At 43.7% G+C, this 25,662-nt stretch overlaps 1 protein-coding gene across 5 annotated transcripts in view; it reads left to right on the forward strand.

Annotated features, from left to right (window-relative positions):
• R3HCC1 (R3H domain and coiled-coil containing 1) overlaps window positions 1–25,261 on the forward strand; it is a 35,134-nt gene extending 9,873 nt beyond the window's left edge. For all 5 annotated transcript variants that reach the window (XM_087875906.1, XM_060684889.2, XM_060684888.2 and 2 more), the window contains exons 2-8: window positions 741–870; window positions 2,396–2,533; window positions 7,611–8,940; window positions 11,862–12,034; window positions 17,692–17,762; window positions 19,468–19,563; window positions 25,058–25,261. In XM_087875906.1, coding sequence (XP_087732032.1) covers window positions 800–870; window positions 2,396–2,533; window positions 7,611–8,940; window positions 11,862–12,034; window positions 17,692–17,762; window positions 19,468–19,563; window positions 25,058–25,206 — 2,028 coding nt within the window. In that variant the 5' untranslated portion in view covers window positions 741–799 and the 3' untranslated portion in view covers window positions 25,207–25,261. The remainder of the gene's footprint in view (window positions 1–740; window positions 871–2,395; window positions 2,534–7,610; window positions 8,941–11,861; window positions 12,035–17,691; window positions 17,763–19,467; window positions 19,564–25,057) is intronic.
• Window positions 25,262–25,662: the final 401 nt, after the last annotated feature.

Raw genomic sequence — 25,662 nt, forward strand, 5'->3', positions numbered from 1 at the left:
ATGCATGAAGCAGTCCCTCTATATATGCATCTATATAGGTAGTCCTCAAACCGCAACCATTCAATTGGCAATGGTTTGAAGTTACAAGGGCACTGGGCACTGCAAAAAAAGTGACTCATACTTGCACTTAAAAACCGTTGCAGCATTCCCATGATCACGGGATCTAAATCCATGCGGGTTGGCAACTCAGCACGGATTTAATCGATTGCAATGTCCCGGGATTGCATGATCACCATTTGCCACTTTCCCAGCTAGCTTCTAACAAGCAAGGTCGATGGAAGGGGGTGGAGGGTGGGTGGGAACTGAGTTCCTTAAAGAACGTGTGATTCACCACCACAATGGTTTGCTTAGTTAGCATCCGTGGCCAAAAAAAAAAAAAAAAAATGTCGTAAAATCAGGCAGGACTCACATAACGATTGCCTTGCTTAGTAAGGAAAATTGTGGTCCCAATTGCCGTCGTATGTCAAAGACTTATGTATTCTATAGCAGGGGTCTCCAAGCTTGGCAACTTTAAGCCTGGCGGACTTCAACTCCCAGAATTCCCCAGGCTGGGGAATTCTGGGAGTTGAAGTCCGCCAGGCTTAAAGTTGCCAAGGTTGGAGACACCTGTTCTATAGGCATATTAAAAAAAAAAAAAAAAAAAAAAAAATAGCAGTAGCACAAGATTATTCTTGATGAATGGAGCAGACATTTTTTGGCCTGGTTTAATTATCTGCCCAATTTTGTTGCCCTCTTAACAGGCTACCACCCCACTGTCACCCTGGCGCTGCGTTGTTTGGACGGCGTGTTCCTTTCTCCTATGGAGAATGACTTTGTCGACAAAATCATGGAGGAACTGGACCACTTCCTGCTACAGAACCAGCTGGAAAAGTAAGAAGCTTCTCTCTCGTTGCCCCAGCCCAGCGTGAGTCTCGGTCTGCCTGTCTGGCTGGCTGCAGAGCCTTTTCCCGGTAGAAAGAAAAGCCAGGAGCTCGTTTAAAAAGAGATTAAACTGTAAAACCCATGAAATTTAGCTCTGCTTTTCCTTAAGATATTTTTTTAAAGTGAGGCTATGCATGAAATGTTCCTCTCCTATCAAACTTGGGTTTTGCTTCTGATTCGCATGCCTTTTATATATATATAAAATTCTTTTAAAATTTTAAAAACTTAAGTTCCGGAGTTCGCAGTATGTCTGCTTCTTTTTTTACTAATATACCTGAAACTCGTATTTTTAGAATAGTTTGTAAAATATATCTCTATCTCTATCTCTATCTCTATCTCTATCTCTATCTCTATCTCTATCTCTATCTCTATCTATCTATCTATCTATCTATCTATCTATCTATCTATCTATCTATCTATTCTTACTTTTCTTGGTTTTATGTATGTTTTTCTTTTAGCCAGGTTTTCCTACGTAGCCAAGATTTTTCTACAGCCCTAGCTGTAGAATGTAGGATGTGACTCCACTGAGCTAGGGCTGTAGAAAAATCTTGGCTATGTAGGAAAAACCTGGCTAAAAGAAAATATATATATATATGCAACAGACATATCCAGCTCGCCTTTCTCCTCTTTTCCACACAACAAGAACCCTGTGAGGTTGGTTGGGCTGAGAGAGAGAGTGACAGGCCCAAAGTCACCCAGCTGGCTTTCATGGCTAAGGCAGGACTTGAACTCATGGCCTCCCACTTTCTAGCCTGGAGCATTAAACCGCTAGAGCAAACTGGGTCTCTTTCTCTCTTCTTGTGGCTGTTAAATTGTCCCTTTCTTTAAATAAAAAATAAAGGAGTTCCTGCAGATTTTACTTTGCTAGTTGTTGCCGACTATGGGGGCGGGGGGTGGGGCCACGATGCTCATGTCTGTTTCAAGGCCATTGAGCCAGCGCCGCTGTCTTGAAGACATTTCTGCGGTCATGTGGCCAGTTGTTAGCTTCCCACCAAAGTGGTACCTATTTATCTACTCGCATTTGCATACTTTTCTAAAGTGGTGCGGTCCTAGAGGTGGAACTCTCGCCTCACAATTAGGAGACAGTGAATTTGATCCTAGGTAGAGGCAGATATTTCTCTCTCTGGACACGATGAGAATGTATCTGCTGAATATAACTTCACATTGGTGACAGGAAGGGCATCCAGCCAGTAAACACTCGGCTCCATTCAGTTGCCCAGACTCCACCCCACAAAGGATTATGGGGTCGTTAAAAGAAGAAGAAGAAGATGATGATGATTTGCATTCTTTTTGGACTGCTAGGTTGGCAGGAGCTGGAGCGAGGACGGGAACTCACCCCGTCTCGTGGCGCTGGGGTCTTGAACCTGGGCTACTGGCTCTTCCAGCCGACAAGCCCAGCGTCTTAACCGCTGAGCCACCGCGCCGCCCTTTCTTGAGAGCAACTGATTTTATTCCCTGTCTTCCTTTCTTGCAGAGTCCTCTTGTTTCCTCCTCTATCTAGTCGCCTGAGATACTTGATCCACCGAACCGTTGATGACGTTGAGCTCCTGAGCAGCTTTTCTGTTGGAGAAGGATGGAGGAGAAGGACAGTGGTCTGTCATGCAGCAGTCAGGTGGGAGACTCCCGTTTTTTAACGGCTGACTTTCAGTGCTAAGAACCGAATAAGAGGTTTACATAAATAAATAAAATTTAATTGTTTTTAAAAGTAAATTAAATGTATTAGAATAACAGAGTTGGAAGGGACCTTGGAGGTCTTCTAGTCCAACCCCCTGCGTAGGCAGGAAACCTTACACCATGTCAGACAAATGGTTATCCAATCTCTTCTTAAAAACTCCAGTTTTGGAGAATTCACAACTTCTGGAGTCAAGTTGTTCCACTGATTAATTGTTCTGACTGTCAAGAAATTTCTTCTTAGTTCTAAATTGCTTCTCTCCTTGATTAGTTTCCACCGATTACTTCTTGTTTTACCTTCAGGTTCTTTGGAGAATAGCTTGACTACCTCTTCTTTGGGGCAGCCCCTGAGATATTGGAAGACAGCTATCATGACTCCCCTAGTCCTTCTTTGCATTAAACTAGAGATACCCAATTCCAGCAACTGTTCTTTATATGTTTTAGCCTCCAATCATTCCCTAATCATCTTTGTTGCTCTTCTCTGCACTCTTTCTAGAGTCTCAACATCTTTTTTACATCGTGGCGACCAAAATTGGATGCAGTATTTCAAGTGTGGCCTTACCAAGGCCTTATAAAGTGGTATTAACACTTCCTGTGATCTTGATTCTATCCCTCTGTTTATGCAGCCTAGAACTGTATTAAATTAAATGAATAAGAGATTGAGATTTAATTTTCAAAACAATAAATTAAAAATAAATTAAATGAATTACATTAAATGAATAAGAGATTAAGATTTAATTTTAAAAACAATAAATTAAAAATAGATGAATTACATTAAATGAATAAGAGATTAAGATTTAATTTTCAAAACAATAAATTAAAAATAGATGAATTACATTAAATGAATAAGAGATTAAGATTTAATTTAAAAACAATAAATTTAAAATAAATGAATTACATTAAATGATAAGAGATTAAGATTTAATTTTAAAAACATTAAGAATAGATGAATTACATTAAATGAATAAGAGATTAAGATTTAATTTTAAAAACAATACATTTAAAATAAACTAAATGTATTAAATGAATATGAGCTTAATATTTTTTCTATTTACATTTTTATTTTATTATTTAAAACATAAAATAAAAAAAATAAAATAAGAAATTAAGAGTGGGAACGGGAAAAGGGGGAGTTGAATACAAGGTGGAAGAGAAAAAGAAAGAAAAGGGGGCATTAACTTCCACTTTCTAGCTCAGTACAAGATAAACATACTCCAGCCTCAACATTTTTTTGGCTGGAGTTTATCTTGTATTGAGCTAGGAAGAGTTGGAAAGTTAAAGAGATTAAGATTTTGCTCAAGAGCCCATAACCGGCAGAATGAGTTTAAATTTACATTTTTCAAGCTAGACCTTTCAAGGAGAGGATCTGAAACATTTTATTCCCCTGAGTTGAATGCTTCAGAGCAATCTGCCATATTCTTTGCTTTCAAAATGTTAAAGGTGTGTCAGTTTTTTCCGCAAGTGAGGAATTCTTAAATTTCCCCCAAATGAGGAAGCATAGAAGCCATTTTGTGTTAGAATTTCTATAGAATCATAGGGTTAGAAGGGATTTTGGAGGTCTTCTCATCCAACCCCCTGGCCAAGAGAGGAGATCTGGGTATTCCATAACCAATCATCCTTTTCTCACTTTTGCTTGTTTAAGAATAGGGACAAATCAAGATCTATCCTACTTTCACATTCATTCATTCATTCATTCATTCACTCATTCATTCATTCATTCATTCATTTTCTCAAGCATGTATTAGATAACAGATATAAGTATAAACATGATTATGAATACATAAAATAGGTACAAATAGAAGAAACATTAGGACAGGGATGGTAGGCACGCTGGTGCGCTTATGCACGCCCCCTTACAGACCTCTTAGGAATGGGGTGTGGTCAACAGTAGACAGTCTAAGGTTAAAGTTTTGGGGGTTTGAGGATGTAACAACTGAGTCATGTAGTACATTCCAGGCGTTGACCGCTCTGTTGCAGAAGTCGTATTTTCTGCAATCGAGCTTGGAGTGGTTTACCTTGAGTTTGTATCTATTGTTTGCCCGCGTATTATTGAGGTTGAAGCTGAAGAAGTCTTTTTTTAAAAAAAAATTTGATTTATATGCCGCCCTTCTCCGGAGACTCAGGGCGGCTTACAATGCGTTAAGCAACAGCCTTCATTCTTTTGTATATTTTATACAAAGTCAGCTTATTGCCCCCACAAACTGGGTCCTCATTGACAGGTAGGACGTTGTAGCAGACAATTTTGTGTACTACACTTAGGTCAGACCGTAGGCGGCGTAGTTCTAGGTCAGTGGTGACGAACCTATGGCACGTGTGCCCTCTCTATCGGCACCCCTCAGCCCAACTCCATCGCGTTTCTCCCGCAAGGGGGAGAGGAAGGGAGAGAGAGAGGGATGGAGGGAAAGAGAGAGAGAGGGAGGGGAAGAGAGAGAGAGAGAGGGAGGGGAAGAGAGGGAGGGAGGGAAAGAGAGAGAGAGGGAGGGGAGAGAGAGGGAGGGGAAGAGAGAGAGAGGGAGGGAGAGAGGGATGGAGGGAAAGAGAGGGAGGGGAAGAGAGAGGGAAGGGAAGATGGAGAGAGGGAGGGAGAGAGGGAGGGAAAGAGAGAGGGAGGGGGAGAGAGGGATGGAGGGAAAGAGGGAAGGGAAGAGGGAGAGGGAGGGAGAGAGGGATGGAGGGAAAGAGGGAAGGGAAGAGGGAGAGAGGGAGGGAGAGAGGGATGGAGGGAAAGAGAGAGGGAGGGGAAGAGAGGGAAGGGAAGAGGGAGAGAGGGAGGGAGAGAGGGATGGAGGGAAAGAGAGGGAGGGGGAGAGAGGGATGGAGGGAAATAGGGAAGGGAAGAGGGAGAGAGGGAGGGAGAGAGGGATGGAAGGAAAGAGAGAGGGAAGGGAAGAGAGAGAGGGAGGGAGAGAGGGATGGAGGGAAAGAGAGGGAGGGGAAGAGAGAGGGAAGGGAAGAGGGAGAGGGAGGGAGAGAGGGATGGAGGGAAAGAGAGAGGGAAGGGAAGAGGGAGAGGAAGGGAGAGAGGGATGGAGGGAAAGAGGGAGGGGAAGAGAGAGGGAAGGGAAGATGGAGAGAGGGAGGGAGAGAGGGAGGGAAAGAGAGAGGGAGGGGAAGAGAGAGGGAGGGGAAGAGGGAAGGGAAGAGGGAGAGGGAGGGAGAGAGGGATGGAGGGAAAGAGGGAAGGGAAGAGGGAGAGAGGGAGGGAGAGAGGGATGGAGGGAAAGAGAGAGGGAGGGGAAGAGAGGGAAGGGAAGAGGGAGAGAGGGAGGGAGAGAGGGATGGAGGGAAAGAGAGGGAGGGGGAGAGAGGGATGGAGGGAAATAGGGAAGGGAAGAGGGAGAGAGGGAGGGAGAGAGGGATGGAAGGAAAGAGAGAGGGAAGGGAAGAGAGAGAGGGAGGGAGAGAGGGATGGAGGGAAAGAGAGGGAGGGGAAGAGAGAGGGAAGGGAAGAGGGAGAGGGAGGGAGAGAGGGATGGAGGGAAAGAGAGAGGGAAGGGAAGAGGGAGAGGAAGGGAGAGAGGGATGGAGGGAAAGAGGGAGGGGAAGAGAGAGGGAAGGGAAGAGGTAGAGAGGGAGGGAGAGAGAGGGATGGAGGGAAAGAGAGGGAGGGGAAGAGAGAGGGAGGGGAAGAGAGGGAGAGAGAGGGAGGGAGAGAGGGATGGAGGGAAAGAGAGAGGGAGGGGAAGAGAGAGAGGGAAGGGAAGAGGGAGAGAGGGAGGGAGAGAGGGATGGAGGGAAAGAGAGGGAGGGGAAGAGAGAGAGAGGGAGGGGAAGAGAGATAGAGGGAAGGGAAGAGAGAGGGAGGGAGGGAGAGAGAGGGATGGAGGGGAAGAGAGGGAGGGAGAGAGGGAGGGAGGGAAAGAGAGGGGGAAAGCGAGAGGGAGGGAAAGAGAAATGATATTACAAAAGTTTTTCCTTTTTATTGTTGTTAAACGTAATATTTCAAAAGCAGGAAAAAAAATGAAGGGGCATGAACATTTAGCTGAACTCTTATCATTATTTTAGGTAGTAAAACCTCATTATTCAGGTTAAATTGCTGTGCTGGCACTTTGTGATAAATAAGTGGGTTTTGGGTTGCAGTTTGGGCACTCGGGTCTCTAAAAGGTTCGCCATCCCTGTTCTAGGTTGTCCAAGCCCAAAATTTCAACCCTGGTGGCATGAGGTATTCTGTTGTATACACCCAATACAATATACAATTATCACACACAATATCACATACTATAAAATATATATTGTAATCAAATATATAATATATATATTTTATTATAAATTAATTTATTAGAAATTTATAAATTTATTATGTATTATAAATATATAAAATATATATTGTAATAAAAATATTTATTTATTTATTAGTCGCATTTCTGTGCCGCCCAACTCCCTAGGGACTCTGGGCGGCTTACAGCAAAAAACAACAACAATGCGAACTATATCCCATAAATTTTTTTTAAAAAAGAACATTAAAAACCCATACACTCTATTCCATGGCCGGGTCTCGCAAGATCGCCGTAGCGAGATCAACGGCCCCAGGCCTGCCGGAAAAGCCAGGTCTTCACCGCTTTCTGGAAGGCCAATAGGGTGGGGGACGGTCTGGACCTCAGGAGATAACTGGTTCCAGAGAGCCGGGGCAACCACAGAGAAGGCCCTCCCCCGCGGGCCCGCCAACCGACATTGTTAGCTGACGGGACCCGGAGGAGACCAGCTCTGTGGGATCTTACCGGTCGATGGGAGCTATGCGGTAGAAGGCGGTCTCGAAGATATACAATATCACATACCCAATATAAATTATATTGATAAAAAAGCAATAATCTGCAGTAACCGGCCCTTTTTCTATGAGGCTCTGAAAGGATTGTGAGCCAAGTCGCCCTAGACTGCTAGCAGATTACCACCGGATTCTTTAATAAAACGAAGTCTTGATTTTGTGTCAGGTAGCTAAAATTGGATGCATTTGGTCTTGGGAGTTCTAAAACATTGACTTGCCTATTTCTTGGCGTTTCGGATTCTTCTCTTGGATTTAGGTTGCCGGATGAACCAGATTGCCCCAATGGTGCTGTTGAAGCTTCTCACTTCAACCACCCTCCCCATGCCAGAAGCAGAGGGAGCCGATCCAGAGGAGGACCACGGCAGATGGAAGCCTTGGCCAACAGTACCCAAACCCGAAGAGGAAATGGCCGGGCTAGAAGGCAGCCCCCCAAGAAGCCAGACAGAGCTCTCTATGTCCCCAGGGCGATGCGGAAGAAGCTGGAGGACACGGGACAGGGTAGCTCCCTGGAAGCATTTGAGAGTGGGTTGCATTGTATGAGCACCAACAAAGAGGAAAGTCAAACATCTGGCAGTGAAAGGATTCCAGATGGACACAGGTTATCCAAGATGGAATATGAAAACACAAAGTCCCAGCCCCCACCCAAGCAAAGACATTCTGATACGGAGCCTGCCAATCAAAGTGGCAGAGGTGCTCTGGGCTGCCCAGATATGTCTCTTTGGAAGGACGCACCAAGGGCATCTTACCTGGAGAAGCAAGAGAATGTGAAGGTGGCCACATTGGTATCCAAAAGTAGTCCAAACCTATCTGAGATAGACCCCCAAAGCAAAGATGGCCGAAATGTTTTTGTCCCAGAAAGCGGTGAAAACTCAGGTCTTCCCGAAGAACTGATGGAGACTTTCGTTGATGCTCTTTCAAAACTAAGTGGACATTCGACTTCGCCTGAAGGCCAGAAGTTCACAGCTCCAGAGGTCCAAAAGTTGAGCACAAAGCCACTCTTTCTTGGAGATTTGGATAAAAGCAGCCAGGATTCCATTCTGTTAGAAAGCGACACATTCCCGTCCCTTCCTGGAAACGGTGGGACGGACGCTTCAAATGCTTTTCTGTTGAAATCTAGTCAGGACTTACCCCTCTTTGAAAATGACCACAGGACATGTCTATGTGCCGATGGAGGAGAGGAGTGCAAACTTCTCCCAGAACTGGGAACGAGGACTGTAGAGTCCTCCAAGGACTACAGTGAGTTGCCAGCGGAAACCCAACCTCAAGATTGCACCGTTGACCTTCCGTTGGAGTGTGGCCAAACCCAGCCATCTGGACTCATTAAGGAGGACTTCATGAGGTGGGACAGTTGCAAAACCCCATCTCGGCTCAATCCTCAAGCTGAACCCTACTTGCACATCTCTATCCCCAGTCCCAACAAAGCCAAGCTACACTTTGAAAGCCAGAAGAAAGAGTCGGTAGGTCTGGAGGGACATCAGTGGCCGGGAGTCGAGCTGTCTGCTGGGGATAGGAGCACCGGAGTTTCTTCGGCGGAAGGGAAGAGCAGCATATTCGAAGACGATTGTGGGACGGAACTCTTGCAAGAGGTAAGATCACGGTGTCATTCTTTGTTTCCACCAGACCGGCTTTATTTCATGCCACAATTTTATTTAATTTACAGGGAGTCCTCGAGATACGGCCGCAACTGAGCCCCAAATTTATGTTGCTAAGTGAAACGTTTGGCCCCATTTTACGACTTTCCTTGCCTCAGTTGTTAAGTGACTCGCTGTGTTTGTGAAGTTAGTGATGTGGTCGTTATGCGACTCCGTCTTCCCCTTTGGCTTTGTTTGTCAGAAGGTCGCCAAAGGTTGTGACACCAGGACACTGCAGCCCATCATAAATATGAAGCAGTGGCCAAGCACCTGGATTTTGATCACGTGAACACGGGGATCGTAAGTGTGAAAAATGGTCGTAAGTTCACTTTTTTTCAGTGCTGTTGTAACTTGGATCGGTCACTAAATGACCTGTTGTAAGTCGAGGACTACTTGTACTTACTTGTATCCTGCCCTTGTTATTTTCTCCTTCCTCGAAGCATCGAAGACATCGAAGCATAGCCAGCCGAACAAATAGGTTTAAAAATAGTTTCTATCCTTGGGCTCTTAAACACAGCCACAATCACTCCAAGCACATGCAGAAATGTATGACTAGTTTTTCTTTTTCTTTCTTTTTCTTCCTCCCCCAAAGCCCACAAATTACTTGCATAGGGATTATTCTTTATACTATTTATCTTGTTTGTGTTTTTTGTCATGGATTGCACCAGAGAGGCTAAAACCAATTTTGTTGTGTACATGATGTGCAATGACAATTAAGGCTATACCCGTGATGGTGAACCTATGGCACGCGTGCCACAGGTGGCACACATAGCCATATCGGTGGGCACGCGAGCTCAGCTGTGGCGCCCATGCAAGGGCCAGCCAGCTGATTTTCGGGCCTTCTGGGCCCACCAGAAGTAGGGAAACAGGCTGTTTCCGGCCTCCGAAGGGCCTCGGGGGGGGGAGGCTGTTTTCGCCCTCCCCAGACTCCTAGAAAGGCTCTGGAGCTTGGGGGAGAGAGAAAAATGGGCCTACCAGGCCCACCGGGCCATCGCTTGCCAGGAGTGGGGGGGAGCATTGCGGGGGCTCACATGCACATGCACGGGGGTGGGGCGCATAGAATTATGGGTGTGGGCATACGTGCGCATGACCCCTCCGCTCCCCCCACTCCTGGCACGTAATGGCAAAAAGTTTAGCCATCACTGGACTATACTATACTCCTCCTAATTCACCGCTTTTGAAGCATTTCAAAGGGGCCTGGAATAAAAGCGCCAGTAAAAGAGGACGATAAACAGTACAAATTGTACCGTCGCTAAGCGAGACAACGGTTAGGTGAGTTTTGCCCCATTTTCATGACTTTTCATGCCACAGCTGTTAAGCGAATCACTGCGGTTGTTAAGTTAGCAACACGGTTGTTAAATGAATCAGGCACTGGACCCAGCTGTTCCTCCTCTTCCTCATCAGCCACCTCCAGGGGCTGTTGACTCTCCATCTGAGGACTGAAGGAAGGCCCAAGCTCCGTCTCTGTCTCTCTCTCTCTCTGATGGCTCCATTCCCTCTTCCTCCTCGGAGCTCTGAGGTTGCCTTGATACTGGCCCTGACTTCCACACCACCACCACCACCTCCTCCTCCTCCTCCTCCTCCTCCTCCTCCTCCTCCTCCTCCTCCTCCTCCTCCTCCTCCTCCTCCTCCTCCTCTGATTCGGTTGCTGGAGGGGCCGGCGGCCGACAGAAGTGAAATCCATGGTATTTTGTAAAGTACCTTTCTGATTTTAGCGCACATGTTATTTTCTGTCCTCCTCAAGGGGAGTTTTGTTCCCCAATAAGCATCGTTTGCAGCTATGTTATTTCCTGCCGGGGAAAAAAATAGCAGGTTTTGGCTTAGAATGAACAGCCAACCTGCTGTTTCTCAGCGTGCTGTCCATCACTTGGCAGAGATTGTTCCCACTCTGATCTTTTCCTCGGGAAGTGAAAAATAGCGCAAAATACTTAATACGCAAACACGACTCTGTCTTTCTCGATTTGATTCCATTTTTTTTTTAATCCACCGCAGCTGAACAGCTTTTGATCGTTAATGAATAATTCAATAATTCAGGGGTTCAAGCAACATAAAAACAAAAAAACAAAACTCAGATATTTATTTATTTATTTATTTAGATATGATAGTCTTTAAAGGCAGGGAAAGCAGAATTATCTTAAGGAGTATCGTTGCTCTTTTAAATATTTTAAATCCAATAGAATTCTTTATTGCCCAAGTGTGACTGGCTCCACAAGGGATTTGTCCCCGGTGCATAAGCTCTCAGTGTACATACAAGCAACAAAGTGATAAAGCATGATCATAATCATAAAATATAATCATCAAGATGCAACATTTGGTGTTAGTCATAGGATACTACATAAGCAATCAACAGAAATCATAATAGGATACTAAAAATTGCTTAACGCATTGTAAGCCGCCCTGAGTCTCCGGAGAAGGGCGGCATATAAATTAAAGCAAAAAAAAAAAAAAAAAAAGCAATTGACATAAATCATAAGATACAAACCACAAAGTTTATACATTCTGTGTATTTTATTGTTTATAAAGTTTTTACATTTTCCACTATGTTATAGAGGCTTTATTGAATTTCCCAGCCTACCTCATCAGTAGAATCGTACGCCAGCAAAGCTATTTCTGGGCTTTTATTCTTTTTATGGGATCGGGAAATTGCTCTGTAAAGGTTAATTAGCAGGAATTTATTAGTCAGTAGATGGCCATATGAATTATAATTGTAGACATTGAATTCCAACATGGTGTTCCAGCTGTTGCTTAAAATGTTTAAAAGCACACTGAGAATGACGATCGCCTAATTTTGCCGATTGTGGTTTGTGTTGATTCTTATTGTATAGAAGTGAAGATGTAAAAAGGTGATTTATTTATTTTTTTTTGCTCTTTTTCAGATCACAAATTATTTGACCATAAAAGACATAAGCATTGAGAAGATTCAGTTTGATTATTCCAGCTATGGGGAGGCACAGATCAACGAAGGAGATTTTGGCCACGTGCTAGAGATCTATGATTTTTCCCCATTGCTAAAAACAGAACATCTGATGGAGGCCTTTGCAGATTTCCAGTAAGTGGTGGGGTTTCATGTTCTGGTGCTAGTCGTTCCCGCCTCTAGGGGGCGGTGCTCATCTCCGTTTCAAAGCCGAAGAGCCAGCGCTATCCAAAGACGTCTCCGTGGTCATGTGGCCGGCATGACTAAACGCCAAAGGCGCACGGAACGCTGTTACCTTCCCACCAAAGGTGGTCCCTATTTTTCTACTTGCATTTTTTTACGTGCTTTCGAACTGCTAGGTTGGCAGAAGCTGGGACAAGTAACGGGAGCTCACCCCGTTACGTGGCCCCAGGGTTTCAAACCGCTGAACTGCCGAACTTTTGATCGACAAGCTCAGCGTCTTAGCCACTGAGCCACCGCATCCCTTAAGAGGTTAACTAAAGAGTTAAAGTTTAGTTAAAGAGTTTAACTAAAGAGCTTAGTTTTATCTTAAAACAGCCCGGGACTGTTTGAAGCAAGTATGTTGTATGATGAGCAACTTACTTAGGAGTCAAACTTCTCTTTTCTCAATTCTAGGATAGAGATGAAATTCTAGACAAGCGCCATAAGAATTCTCTAGCAGGTTCTTTGTTCCTTTTTTTTGCTTCATCCCCTTTTAGATCTGCAGAGAATGTTTTTTTTTTTAATAAGAATGTTAATTAATTCTTTCATTGCTTTTAAAATAGTGACAAAAAATAAATGGCGGGAAAAAAATGCAAGGATGAAAATAAGAACTTTGTCAAAGAAAAACACACACCTAGGCAGTGCTTTAAAAGAAAATAAACAGCAAAGGAAAAAGTATACTGTATCATTTTAATAGTAAATAAGGGCTGCATGGTATGTTTATTATTTTTGGAAAAAAAAATTATATAGCTTTACAACATTAATGTTGCAACATTAGGCATTTTATTTATTTATTGGTTCGATTTATAAGCTGCCCTTCTCCGGAGACTCAAGGCGGCTTACAATGCGTTAAGCAATAGCCTTCATACTTTTGTATATACCTGTTTAGTAGGGCTTTCGGCCCCCACTAAGAGGTGTTCTTTTTTAATACAAAGTCAGCTTATTGCCCCCACAATCCGTGTCCTCATTTTACTTACCTCGAAAGGATGGAAGGCTGAGTCAACCTTGAGCCTGGTGAGATTTGAACTCACAGTAATTGCAGGCAGCTGGTGCTATTTAACAGCACTTTAGTCTGCTGCGCCACCAAGGCTCTTCCACCACCAAGGCTCTTCCATGTTGCAAGCTTTTGTTTATCTTTTTTTCCTTTTCATTAAAGAAAGAGAAAATGCTGGCTTTCTTGGATATCGATGGAAAGATCGAAAAGATTATTGGTACATACCTGATCCGGTCATCTCAGAAAAACAGAGTTAGAAGGGACCTTGGAGGTCATTTAGTCCCACCCCCTGCTCAGTCAGGAAACCCTATAAACCCTCTTGAATGGAATGGAATGGAATGGAATGGAATGGAATGGAGAATAGAATAGAATAGAATAGAATAGAATAGAATAGAATAGAATAGAATAGAATAGAATAGAATAGAATAGAATAGAATAGAATAGAATAGAATAGAATAGAATTCTTTATTGGCCAAGTGTGATTGGACACACAAGGACACACTTTGGTGCATATGTTCTCAGTGCACATAAAAAGAAAAGATACATTTGTCAAGAATCATAAGGTACAACACTTAATGATAGTCATAGGGAACAGATAAGCAATCAGATCATATTAGGAAACAGTCAATATAAATTGTAAGGATACCAGCAACAAGGTTACAGTCATACAGTCATAAGTGGGAGGAGATGGATGATAGGAATGATGAGAAGATTAATAGTAATGCAGACTTAATAACTAGTTTGACAGTGTTGAGGGACAGTGTTGTTTAGCAGATGGCATTCGGGAAAAAACTGTTCTTGTGTCTAGTTGTTCTGGTGTGCAGTGCTCTATAGTGTTGTTTTGAGGGTAGGAGTTGAAAGAATTTATGTCCAGGATGCGAGGGGTCTGTAAATATTTTCCCAGCCCTCTTTTTGACTCGTGCAGCATACAGGTCCTCAATGGAAGGCAGGTTGGTAGCCATTGTTTTTTCTGCAGTTCTAATTATCCTCCGAAGTCTGTGTCTGTCTTGTTGGGTTGCAGAGCCAAACCAGACAGTTATGGAGGTGCAGATGACAGACTCAATACTTCCTCTGTAGAACTGGATCAGCAGCTCCTCGGGCAGTTTGAGCTTCCTGAGTTGGCCCAGAAAGAACATTCTTTGTTGTGCTTTTTTGATGACGTTTTTGATGTTAGGTGTCCATTTTAGGTCTTGAGATATTGTGCAATTCAGAGACGTGGCTTTCGATCCTCTGAATGGCGGAAGAGATGCCTGGATCAGCTGCAAAATCACGACTAGTGATTTCCATTTCAATCCCTTAATTGGAGCACGCCACTTGCCTTTCTTGATTTAGCAAAAAGCCTGCCCAATATTTCCCCAACCCAGGTTAAGGAAGAAAATAACAGTTAAGCTGAGTTGTCTTCCTGTAGCTAGAACTAAAACCTCATTTTTTAAAAAATAAAGTTGGACATTCTTGTTTCCGATCATTTCTATCAGCCCTGCCTTGAATTGGGGGGGGGGTGTCTCAGCATTCAATACAGCCTCCCTTAATAGTCCTTACCGCATTATGCAATGACGGATTCGCAAAGTTAATTATGCAGCTTATGCAGTCTTTTCTTTGATGGCGTTGGAAAAAAATGGAGATTAAATAGAATACATTCTTCAGGACACCTACTGTTCATCCCTTGATTAGGGTAATGCCTCTCTGAGCTGAGTTGGGTATGTTGCAGGCGTAATATTTTTCCCTAATTAATACACATGAAGGGGAGGCTGGTGAGATCTTGTTGGGAAATGCAGCACTGAGAAAAAGAAAGAAAAAATAATAATAAGCTTTATTTTTTTTCCCCAGCAATATCTGAACTAGGATGACCTGACTACTCATCCACGCCTTGCTAGAATCCTTAGGAAAGATAATTTACTATATTAGTGATTGGTTTCACTCGATTGCTGTAAGACTGCCCAGAGTCACTTTGGGTGAAATGGGTGGCTATACAAATTTAATAAACAAATACATACATTTTACTCCAGACATTTTTTTTCTGAGAGCTGAAGGCAACTTCTACAGAGGTATTTCCTTCTCTTATTCCCTAAAACAGGAGTCTCCAAATTTAGCCATTTTTAGACTTGTGGACTTCAACTCCCAGAATTCCTCAACCAGTCATGCTATCTGGGAGATTCTGGGAGATGAAGTCCGCAAGTTTTAAAGTTGCCAAGTTCGGAGATCCCTGCCCTAAAACACTGTAGGATAGGTTGACTCAGCCTTCCATCCTTCCGAGGTAGGTAAAATGAGGACCCGGATTGTGGGGGCAATAAGATGACTTTGTATAAAAAAGAACACCGCTTGGGGGGGCTGAAAGCCCTACTAAGCAGGTATATACAAAAGTATGAAGGCTATTGCTTAACACATTGTAAGCCGCCCTGAGTCTCCGGAGAGGGGCGGCATATAAATCGAACCAATAAATAAAAAAATTAATAAATTGGATTGAGAAAGATTGACTGGTCCAAAGTCAGGAAAGGAGTTCCATAGTCCAGTGATGGCTTGAATCTGATTCGTTCCCGCAATTCAATAATAGCAATAGCACTTAGACTTATATACCACTTCGCAGTGCTTTTTTACAGACCCTCTCTAAGCGGTTTACAGAGTCAGCCTCTTGCCCACAACAATCTGTCCTCGTTTTACCGACCTCAGAAGGATGGAAGGCTGAGTCAACCTTGAGCTGGTCAGGATCGAACTCCTGGCAGTGGGCAGAGTTAGCCTGCAGTACTACATTCTAACCACTGTGCCACCACGGCTCTAATCTAACCATCAAAGACTGAGAAGGGCCTTGGACTGGCCTGGAAATTGATTGATTGATTGATTGACTGACTGATTGATTGATTGATTGATTGATTGATTGAATTTATATGCCGCCCTTCTCCGGAGACTCAGGGTGGCTTACAATGCGTTAAGCAATAGCCTTCATACTTTTGTATATACCTGCTTAGTAGGGCTTTCGACTGCCCCTAAGTGGTGTTCTTTTTTATACAAAGTCAGCTTATTGCCCCCACAATCCGGGTCTTCAATTTACCTACCTCAAAAGGATGGAAGGCTGAGTCAACCTTGAGCCTGGTGAGATTTGAACTTGCAGTAATTGCAGGCAGCTGGTGCTACTTAACAGCGCTTTAGTCTGCTGCGCCACCAAGGACTGGCCTGCGGTGCATTTGCTAGTAAAAATGGGGTGTGGGGAAGCTGCGTGCGGGTCCCTGCGTCCCGCTTTGGCCAGCAGGATGCTGCAGGAGGCCCTCCAGGCAAAAAATAGAGCATGGGGGGGGACTGCGTGTGCCCCCCCTGCATCCCGGTTTGGGTGCTGCAAGAGGTGTCGGTCCAATTTCCCCCCTCCTGCCGGCCCACTTAGGAGAACTACAAGGCTGATCCAGCCCTTGGAGAAATCCAGATTGACACCCCTTTGCCTCTAACCCTGCCCTCCAGATATTTTAGCTATTCTAGAATATTTATACAGTATATATTCATTTCCATGCTTTTGTACTTTATTTTTTAATTTATTTTTTTAATTTGATTTATATGCCGCCCTTCTCCGGAGACTCAGGGCGGCTTACAATTCATTAAGCAATAGCCTTCATCCTTTTTGTATATTTATACAAAGTCAGCTTATTTCCCCCACAACTGGGTCCTCAATTTACCTACCTTAGAAAGGATGGAAGGCTGAGTCAACCTTGAACCTTGGCGAGATTCGAACCTGCAGTAATTGCAGGCAGCTGGTCTTAATAACCAGCTTAATAACAGGGTGCCTTAGACCACTATACTACCAAGGCTCTTAACTGTAATTTCTGTATTCTGTATTCTCATGCTGGGTCTATGATCGAATAAAGAAGAATCTAACCCAGGGGTGAAATCCAGCAGGTTCTGACAGGTTCTGGAGAACCCGTAGCGGAAATTTTGAGTAGTTCGGAGAACCAGCAAACACCACCTCTGGCTGGCCCCAGAGTGGGATGGGAATGGAGATTTTGCAATATCCTTCCCTCAGCAGTGGGGAGGGAATGGGGATTTTGCAATATCCTTCCGCTGGAGTGGGGAGGGAATGGAGATTTTGCAGTATCCTTCCCCTGCCACGCTCACCAAGCCACACCACACCCACAGAACCGGTAGTTAAAAAAAATTGCATTTCACCACTGATCTAACCATGTGTTTCCCAACCTTGGCAACTTTCAGGTGTGCGGACGTCAACTCCCTAAATTCTCATCAATGGCCAAGCTGGCTGTGGAATTCTGGGATTTGAAGTCCACATGCCAGGAAATGGACAAGGCTGGAAATATTAGCCTAACCACACCACCAGATGCATCATGCCTGATGAAGTTGTACAAAGACAGCTTCGCATGTGGGTCCCATGCGACTACCCCCATTTTGAAACCCCCCATATCACTGAGTTCGGTGCTACTCTCTGCATACAACCAACCCAACGCCTTCCATTCTTGCTTACTGGGCAGGAATAGAGAAAACGCTTGGAGGGAGATAAAAGCGTCAGATCTGCTTTTGCATGAAATCTTACTCGGGTGAAACTGACATTTAAAGAATTGTAACTCTGATCTGTCTCTTTCAGAGAGAGTGGATTTAAGTTGCAGTGGGTTGATGACACTCATGCCCTCGGGATCTTTTCCAGTTTGGCAGCAGGTAATTTTGTCTCTGCATGTGTGTGTGTGACTTGTGTGTATTATCCCCTGATAATAAGCCCAATCGGGCTTTTGAGCACATGCGCTAAAATGAGCCCCCCCCGAAAATAAACCCTCCCCGAAAATAAGCCCTCCCCGAAAATATTTAAACGCATGTGCAGCCTGTGAAGTTTCCGAAAGATGCCCTAATTAATTCATGAGCCATGAGCCGAACTTCAAAAGAAATACAGTCATTTATTAGGAGCACCATTTCGGCAATATTCGGATGCAGTTAAAACTAATCCCACGTAGATTTACGTTCCCCTATGACCCTGTCTCTCCCCTCCTCTCTGGAAATCACATTCTCCAATTAACCACTTTGGCTGGCTGTGAAATCCAACACCCTCCTTCTGATTGCGGTCAGGAAGAATGTATGGAATGCACTTCAGTTAGGGAAATCAATCAGCTCTGTCAGTTCTCCCACCCTCCTGCTCATGGCAACTTGAAAGCTTTGCAAGTTGACACAGCCAGTCCCCGCCATTTCCTCTGGTTAAGGTTAAGAAGACAGAGCTGGAAATCAGGTAAGATGGCAAGAGGAACCCCGTCTTGCTCCACGCTCCCCAAAATATTTTCGACCTCACCGAAAATAAGGCCAAGCGCTTATTTCGAGGTTCAGAAAAATATAAGACAAGGTCTTATTTTCGGGGAAACACGGTATGTCCAGTTCTGTTCACCATGTCGATTCTCTAGAACAGCAGTCACCAATTGGTGGTCTGTGAACCACTGGTGGTCCGCGAGAAAATTTTGGTAGTCCACAGAAAAATTATTTACATTTTTTTTATTGCAGTAAATCAGGGGTCCTCAAACTACGGCCCCTGGGCCGGATATGTGCAATGAACGCTTGTGTTGCTGCAGAGAGTCTCCCCCTTCGGGGTCTTTTTGTGTGGGGCAGAGGGGGGCAGAAATTCCGACTTGGGGTCTGCTTCAGCCTCCTGGGGTGGGGCTTTGGGCGAAGGCTGGAGGGGAACGCTGCTGGTGGCGAAGAGCCGGAGGGCCTTGTTCCAGTGGGACTGCATCATGGCCTGGAACTGACTGACCATCTCAGCCCGCTGAGCCTCCAGGCACCGAGACCTGGCCTTGCACTCCCACAAGTCTTCCCTCTGCTTGGAAAGCCTATGCTCCTAGTCCTCAGCGAGGTGCTTCTGCTGAGCCTCCTTCTCGGCCAAATCCAATTTGAACTGAGCCAGCTGTTCTGCCAACTCTTTCTCGTGGTGGCCGCTTAGCTCCAACAACTGCTTCCTGTTGGGGCCCTAAGGAACCCGGGCAGGGAGGAATGGCTGGGAGGGGAGGGGTGAGTAGAGGCCAGCAAGGTACCCCTCGACGTGAGTGACACTGAGTTGGCCATGCCCACCCAGTCACACGACCACCTAGCCACGCCCACCCAGCCGGTCATTAGGCAGAGTGGTCCGCGGGATTTAAAATGATGAATTTAGTGGTCCCTGAGATCTGAAAGGTTGTTGATCCCTGCTCTAGAACAGACATGTCAAAAACAAGGCCCGCTGGCCAGATCCTGGGCATTCTTGGGCTACTGCAGATGAATTCATGGACCATGTCTTCAGGTTCCCTGGGACAGAAAAAGGCCATGCAATGTTGTGCCTTACATGAGACCAACTCTGGGAGCATTGAGCTCAAAAGTATCTCAAAGGATTCTCTCTCTCATTTTTCAGCATCTCAAGCCCTGGAGCAGAACTATACCTCCGTCAAAATCCGGCCTCTGATCCATGGAACGAGACAGTCGAAAATTAAGGCACTTCAGCGTCCAAGTAAGATATGTAACCGGTTTGGCATGCGGCCTCCTAAAAGCAGTGGGAGACTGGTTTGCCTTCTATGCAAATAGAGGTGGATTTCTGTCACCTTTGCTTCTAAATTCTAGCATGGTTTTGCGATAACTTGCCATAGAATAGAATAGAATAGAATAGAATAGAATAGAATAGAATAGAATAGAATAGAATAGAATAGAATAGAATAGAACAGAACAGAACAGAACAGAACAGAACAGAACAGAACAGAACAGAACAGAACAGAACAGAACAGAATTCTTTATTGGCCAAGTGTGATTGGACACACAAGGAATTTGTCTTGGTGCCTACGCTCTCAGTGTACATAAAAAAAAATACATTCATCAAGAATCATAAGATACAACACTTAGTGATAGTCATAGGATACTATTTAGGATGCTTATTTAAGGATACTAAATAAGCAATCAAACCATACTAGGAAACTAAATAAATCAATTGTAAAGATACAAACAACAAGGTTATTGTCATAAGTGGGAGGAGATAGGGAATAGAATGGAATAGAATAGAATAGAATAGAATAGAATAGAATAGAATAGAATAGAATAACAGAGTTGGAAGGGACCTTGGAGGTCTTCTAGTCCAGCCCCCTGCTTAGGCAGGAAACCCTACACCACTTCATACAAATGGTTATCCAACATCTTCTTAAAAACTTCTAGTGTTGGAGCATTCACAACTTCTGGTGGCAAGTTGTTCCACTGATTAATTGTTCTAATTGTCAGGAAATTTCTCCTTAGTTCTAAGTTGCTTCTCTCCTTGATTAGTTTCCACCCATTGCTTCTTGTCCTACCCTCAGGTGCTTTGGAGAATAGCTTGACTCCCTCTTCTTTGTGGCAGCCCCTCAGATATTGGACGGTGAACCTTTAGGCACAGAGTACCTAAACCGGAAGGTGCGTGCATGCCAGGGCGTCAGAAACCTGATGACCAGCTGGCTGGCACGCATGCACGCCACCAGCTGACCTTCGGGTTTTCGAGGCATACATGCATGTATTGGAAACCTGACCAGCTGGTCAGCATGCATGCATGCGTCGTAAACCCAACGACCAGCTGGCTGAGCTGGGGTGACGGCGCGCGTGCCCACAGAGAGGACTCTGCGTGCCACCTCTGGCAGGTGTGCCATAGGTTCGCCATCCCGGCCCTACACCATTTCTGACAAATGGCGCTCCAGTAACACTCCCATGTAACACCCCTCCTGCGCGAGCTGCACTGGCTCCCGGTGGTCTTCCGGGTGCGCTTCAAGGTTTTGGTTACCACCTTTAAAGTGCTCCATGGCTCAGGACCTGGGTACTTGCGGTACCGCCTACTACCACCAATAGCCTCCCACCGGCTGGTACACTCTGATAGAGAGGGGCTCCTCCGGGTGCCGTCGGCCAAACAATGTCGACTGGCGGCCCCCAGGGGGAGAGCCTTCTCTGTGGGGGCACCTACTATCTGGAACGAGCTCCCCCCGGAGATACGGAGGATCCCGGATCTGCGCACCTCCCGCCGCGCTCCCAAGACCTTTTTATTTCACCAGGCGGGCCTGGCCTAACTTTCTCCCTCTTTTTAAACAATTTTAATAATTTTAATATTTTTAAATATTTTTAATACTCAAAGTTTAAATTTGTTTTAAATTGATTGGGGTTTTAATCTGTCTGGGCCAAACTATGTAATTTGATTTTAATTCTGCTTTTTAAATTTTGTATATATGTATTTTATTGTTGGCTGAGTCCTTCGGGAGTAGGGCGGTATATAAATCAAATAAAAGTAAAGTAAAGTAAAGTAAAGTCTCTTCTTGAAAACCTCCAGTGGAGCCTTGTTAGTACAGTGGTTTAATGCACCCTGTAATTAACACAGCTGCCTGCAATTTCTGCAAGTTCGAATCTTACCAGGCTCAAGGTTGACTCAGCCTTCCATCCTTTCTAAGGTGGGTAAAATGAGGACCCAGTTTGTGGGGGCAATAAGCTGACTCTGTATAAATATACAAAAGTATGAAGGCTATTGCTTAACGCATTGTAAGCCGCCCTGAGTCTCCGGAGAAGGGCGGCATATAAATCAAATAAAAAATAAAAATAAAAAAAATGAAGCTGATAGGATAAACTACGGCTTGTTGACAGTGTGATTGGTGACCAAACAAGGATCAAATCTGAATCTTGTTCTAATTTGATCGGTTACCACTGAATCGAAACAAGCCGGAGTTCCTTGTGTTAATGCGTATAGTGGTAAATTGTAGTTTGCTGAAAAGCGTATGATTAATTTGCTTTACAACCGAATGGAGGGAAATATATGAACCCAAGGTTTGCTGTGCTTGTTCATGTAGCAGGAAGTGATGATATAAATTATAAACATATCTGAATCGATGCAGACTCTTGGAAGGGAGGGAATTGAAGGATAAAGTGTCAGCCCTCCCAAGGCAAACCAAAGAAAATGTGCTTCCCCTCCTTTTATCTTCATGAGAACTAGGAAGAGTTTCATCTGAGATGCTTTCTCGGATTACAGTTCTGGCCCAGACTCAGATCTCCTTTATCTAACTATTGTCTCTGTATTGCAGAGGTGTCAAACTTAATTTCATTGAAAGCCGCATCAAGGTTGTGTTTGACTTGGGGGGGCCAGGGTGTGTGTGGCCGGGGTGTGTGTGGCAAGCTTGACTTCACTTGTGTCGGGAACCCCTGTGGTGGCCCGAGCACTCTGCCACAAAAACAGGCTCCTGAGCTCCGTTTTCGGCTGCGATGGCTTCAGGGGTGGGTTCTACTTACCTTTACTACCGGTGTCAGCACTTCAAGCTGCATTTACTCTAGTGCTGACATAAGAAGGAGAAGCGGAGGCGTCTGGAAAGGGACGTTTGACTTTTCACCTACTTATTTTTCCTGGAGATAAAATCCCCTAGGAGATGGAATGGGAGGGGGGAAATTCCTTTGAGCTGGAGCAGTAGATTGGTCCTGCCTTCTCTTGGGATGTTTTTATGACTTTGAAGTCTAGTCTAGAACTCTGTGATTTACTCATGGTCTCCTATTCATGTATCAACCAGGTCAATTCCAGCTCGGCTTCTTGCTGGCTAGCTGCTTCTACCTGAACTTGGCTTATTACAGGAGAAAGTACTAAAACTTTATTCTAGAGGAGAAAGCATTAAAACTGTCCGACCTTTAGTGGGGCAGAAATTCCAACATCTGTTAACTGTTGGGATGATTTGAGATAGATAAGAAGCCATGATAAAGTTTCTGAGTTGAATACAATCATAGATTGTTAACAGAGGGGCTTGAAATTTTAACCTTGTCTCTTTTTGTTGTGTTACCTATTAACTTTTTTTGTTATTCATATAATAGATCAGAGGTCTTCTAACTTGGCAGCTTTAAGACTTGTGGACTTCAACTTCCAGAATTCTGGGAGTTGAAGTCCACAAGTCTTAAAGCTGCCAAGTTTGAAGACCTCTGCAAATAGATAGATGACTGGTTAATAATTTGCAAATAGAGTTAGAAGTTCAAAAATTTCGGGCCTGTTTGGCAAGTGCATATCCTGCAATATCCTGTTGCAGTATATTAAAAATAAATAAATAAATAAATAAATTTTATTTCTATACTGCCCTTCTCCCGAAGGACTCGGGGCGGTGTACAGCCTATTAAAAGCACAAAACAAACCTCAATTAAAATTATTTAAAATTATTAAATAATTCAGCTCAATTTAAAACCCCAGAAATTTAAAACATTGATTGATATTGATTAGTATTCAACTAGAGAGGGTAATACAGATAATCCTCAACCAATAACCACAATTGAGCCCAAAATTCTTGTTCCTAAGGATGACATTTGTGACGTAAATTTTGCCCCTCCCCCCTTTTACGACCTTTCTTGCCACACTTGTTTTTTTTTTTTTATTGCAAAAGTTTTACAATTACATTTTCACCCCTTTTTCCCCCCCCACCTCCCCCCCCAAACTTCCCAACCTCCCTAACCCTCCCTAACCCTCCCCTCCCCCCAGACTTCCCTATAATATACTCATAATCATGAAGAAACCTAATATAACACTTATATATAAACTTGAGCCCCTCCCTCCCCTGTATAATTTTTCTCTTTATCTCATTACTTTAAAAAAATTTCTAGTACATTATTTTCAAGTAAAAGCTATTTGATACTTTCTAGTTTGATATTTGTTCTGAACATATTCTATCCACCTTTTCCATTCCCACTCATAAGTCTCTTGTGAACAGTCTTTTAAATATGCTGAAATCTTCGCCATCTCTTGTTAAGTTGTTAAATTAGTGACACGGTTGTTAAGAGACTCTGACTTCCCCATTGACTTGGCTTGTCAGGAGGTCGCAAATGGGGATCACATGACCTCAGGACTAGGGTGGATAAAAATCAATGATTTTTTTAAAAAAATCAAAAAAATCAGATTTTTTTAAATTTAAATTGGATTTTTTTGATTTAAATCGGATTTTTTTGATTTTTATCGAATTTATTTTAATAAAAAACTTTTGGGGTAAAAATCTATCGTAAGATAGTTTTCTATTTAAGATACATAAATAATTTAGTTTATTCAGCATGAAATGGAGCTTAGTTATATAGCATGAGGCTGTATATTCTGCAACACTGGGACTATCGGTGAGTCAACAGCGGGTCAAAGGAGTATCAGAGATGACAGTTGCTCTTTAAAAATTATGATTTAAATTGAGTTGATTTAAATCAAGCCTTTTCACTAGTGATTTAAATCATGATTTAAATTGTGATTTAAATCAACTCGATTTAAATCAAATCCACCATGCTCAGGATGCTGCAACTGTCATAAGTACCTGCCAGTTGCCAAGTGTCTGAATTTTGATCACGTGACCATAGGGAGGCTGCAACAGACATTAAGTGTGAAAAGCGATCAATTTTTTCAGTGCCGTTGTAATTTTGAACGGTCACTAAATGAACTTGTAAATTGAGGACTACCTGTATGTGTGTGTTTATATCAGCGGTGAAATTCCCCCTGGTTCTATCCGACTTGCCGAACTGATAGCGCCAGTGGCAGGAGGCTCCGCCCACACGCTTGGACGTCATTACGTCCCGGTTTTTTACCATCTCTGCATGCTGAGAAGAGGGCTACCGTTTCCCAAACCGGTAGCGAAGGTAAGCGGATTTCACCGCTGGTGTGTATATGTGTGTGTGTGTGTGTGTCTCTGTGTGTGTTTTGTTAAAGCACATTTTTAATGTATTTTTTGTATTCTTTGTTTATTTTGGTAAAAAACCCTTTTTTCCCCGAATTTTGTATTTTAACATTCTTTGAAAATGTATGTATGTATGTATGTATGTATGGAGAGAGAGAGAAATTCTAACATCAAAGTCCTCTGTACATTTAGATTAGATCTGATCTACTTCATGAAATAAAATGATTTGTGGCTTCGAGATCATTGTGCCAGGCTTCATAAGACTCCTTTTCCAGTTCTTTTCCAATTCTTCTATTCCTTCTCTGCCATCTTTCTCTCTTTTTTTTTTTCCTTCCTCAGAGCTCCTTCAGCTGGCTAAAGAAAGACCCCCAACAGATACAGCAGTAGCCCGACGACTAGTAACCAGAGCCTTAGGATTACAGCGCAAATATCAGCAGAATTCAGGCTGCCAAGGATTGGAATCGGCAACCACCAACCTGCCAGATTAAAACCAGAGTGGTTTGAAGTGACTTTGGGGTGGCATTAAAACAATGTATACAACTGTGTGATGATGGCGGGTCTCATCTGTTCTTTTTTTTTTTTTTTTTGGGTTGTGTTGGTGTTGTTGTTGTTGTTGTTTTGAAGTAACGACAGGCCGGTGGCAATAATCACAACTTGATGTGTGTTGGAACTGGAAAATTCCCAAGTTGGTTTGGGAAGTTAATCTGTGGGAATTGATGAATGGGACGGAGGCCGATCCGGGAAGGCTCCACAGGAGGGCACTGTAGCCTAAGAGAAGAGCTTCGTCCGCCAACTCAAAGGATTTGCCAGAAATACCTTGATTGAACACCTTTGTTAGCATGGAAGTGATAGGACCGATTAGTTTTTGAAACCTGTTTTTGAAACCGCTCTGCAAAAAGTTGGCTGCAACTAGCATCTCATTGCCGTCAACGAGACAGAATTAA

The sequence above is a fragment of the Pantherophis guttatus genome, chromosome 9 (assembly GCF_059756535.1).
Source record: "Pantherophis guttatus breed Tessera chromosome 9, ASM5975653v1, whole genome shotgun sequence".
Lineage (NCBI taxonomy): Eukaryota > Metazoa > Chordata > Lepidosauria > Squamata > Colubridae > Pantherophis > Pantherophis guttatus.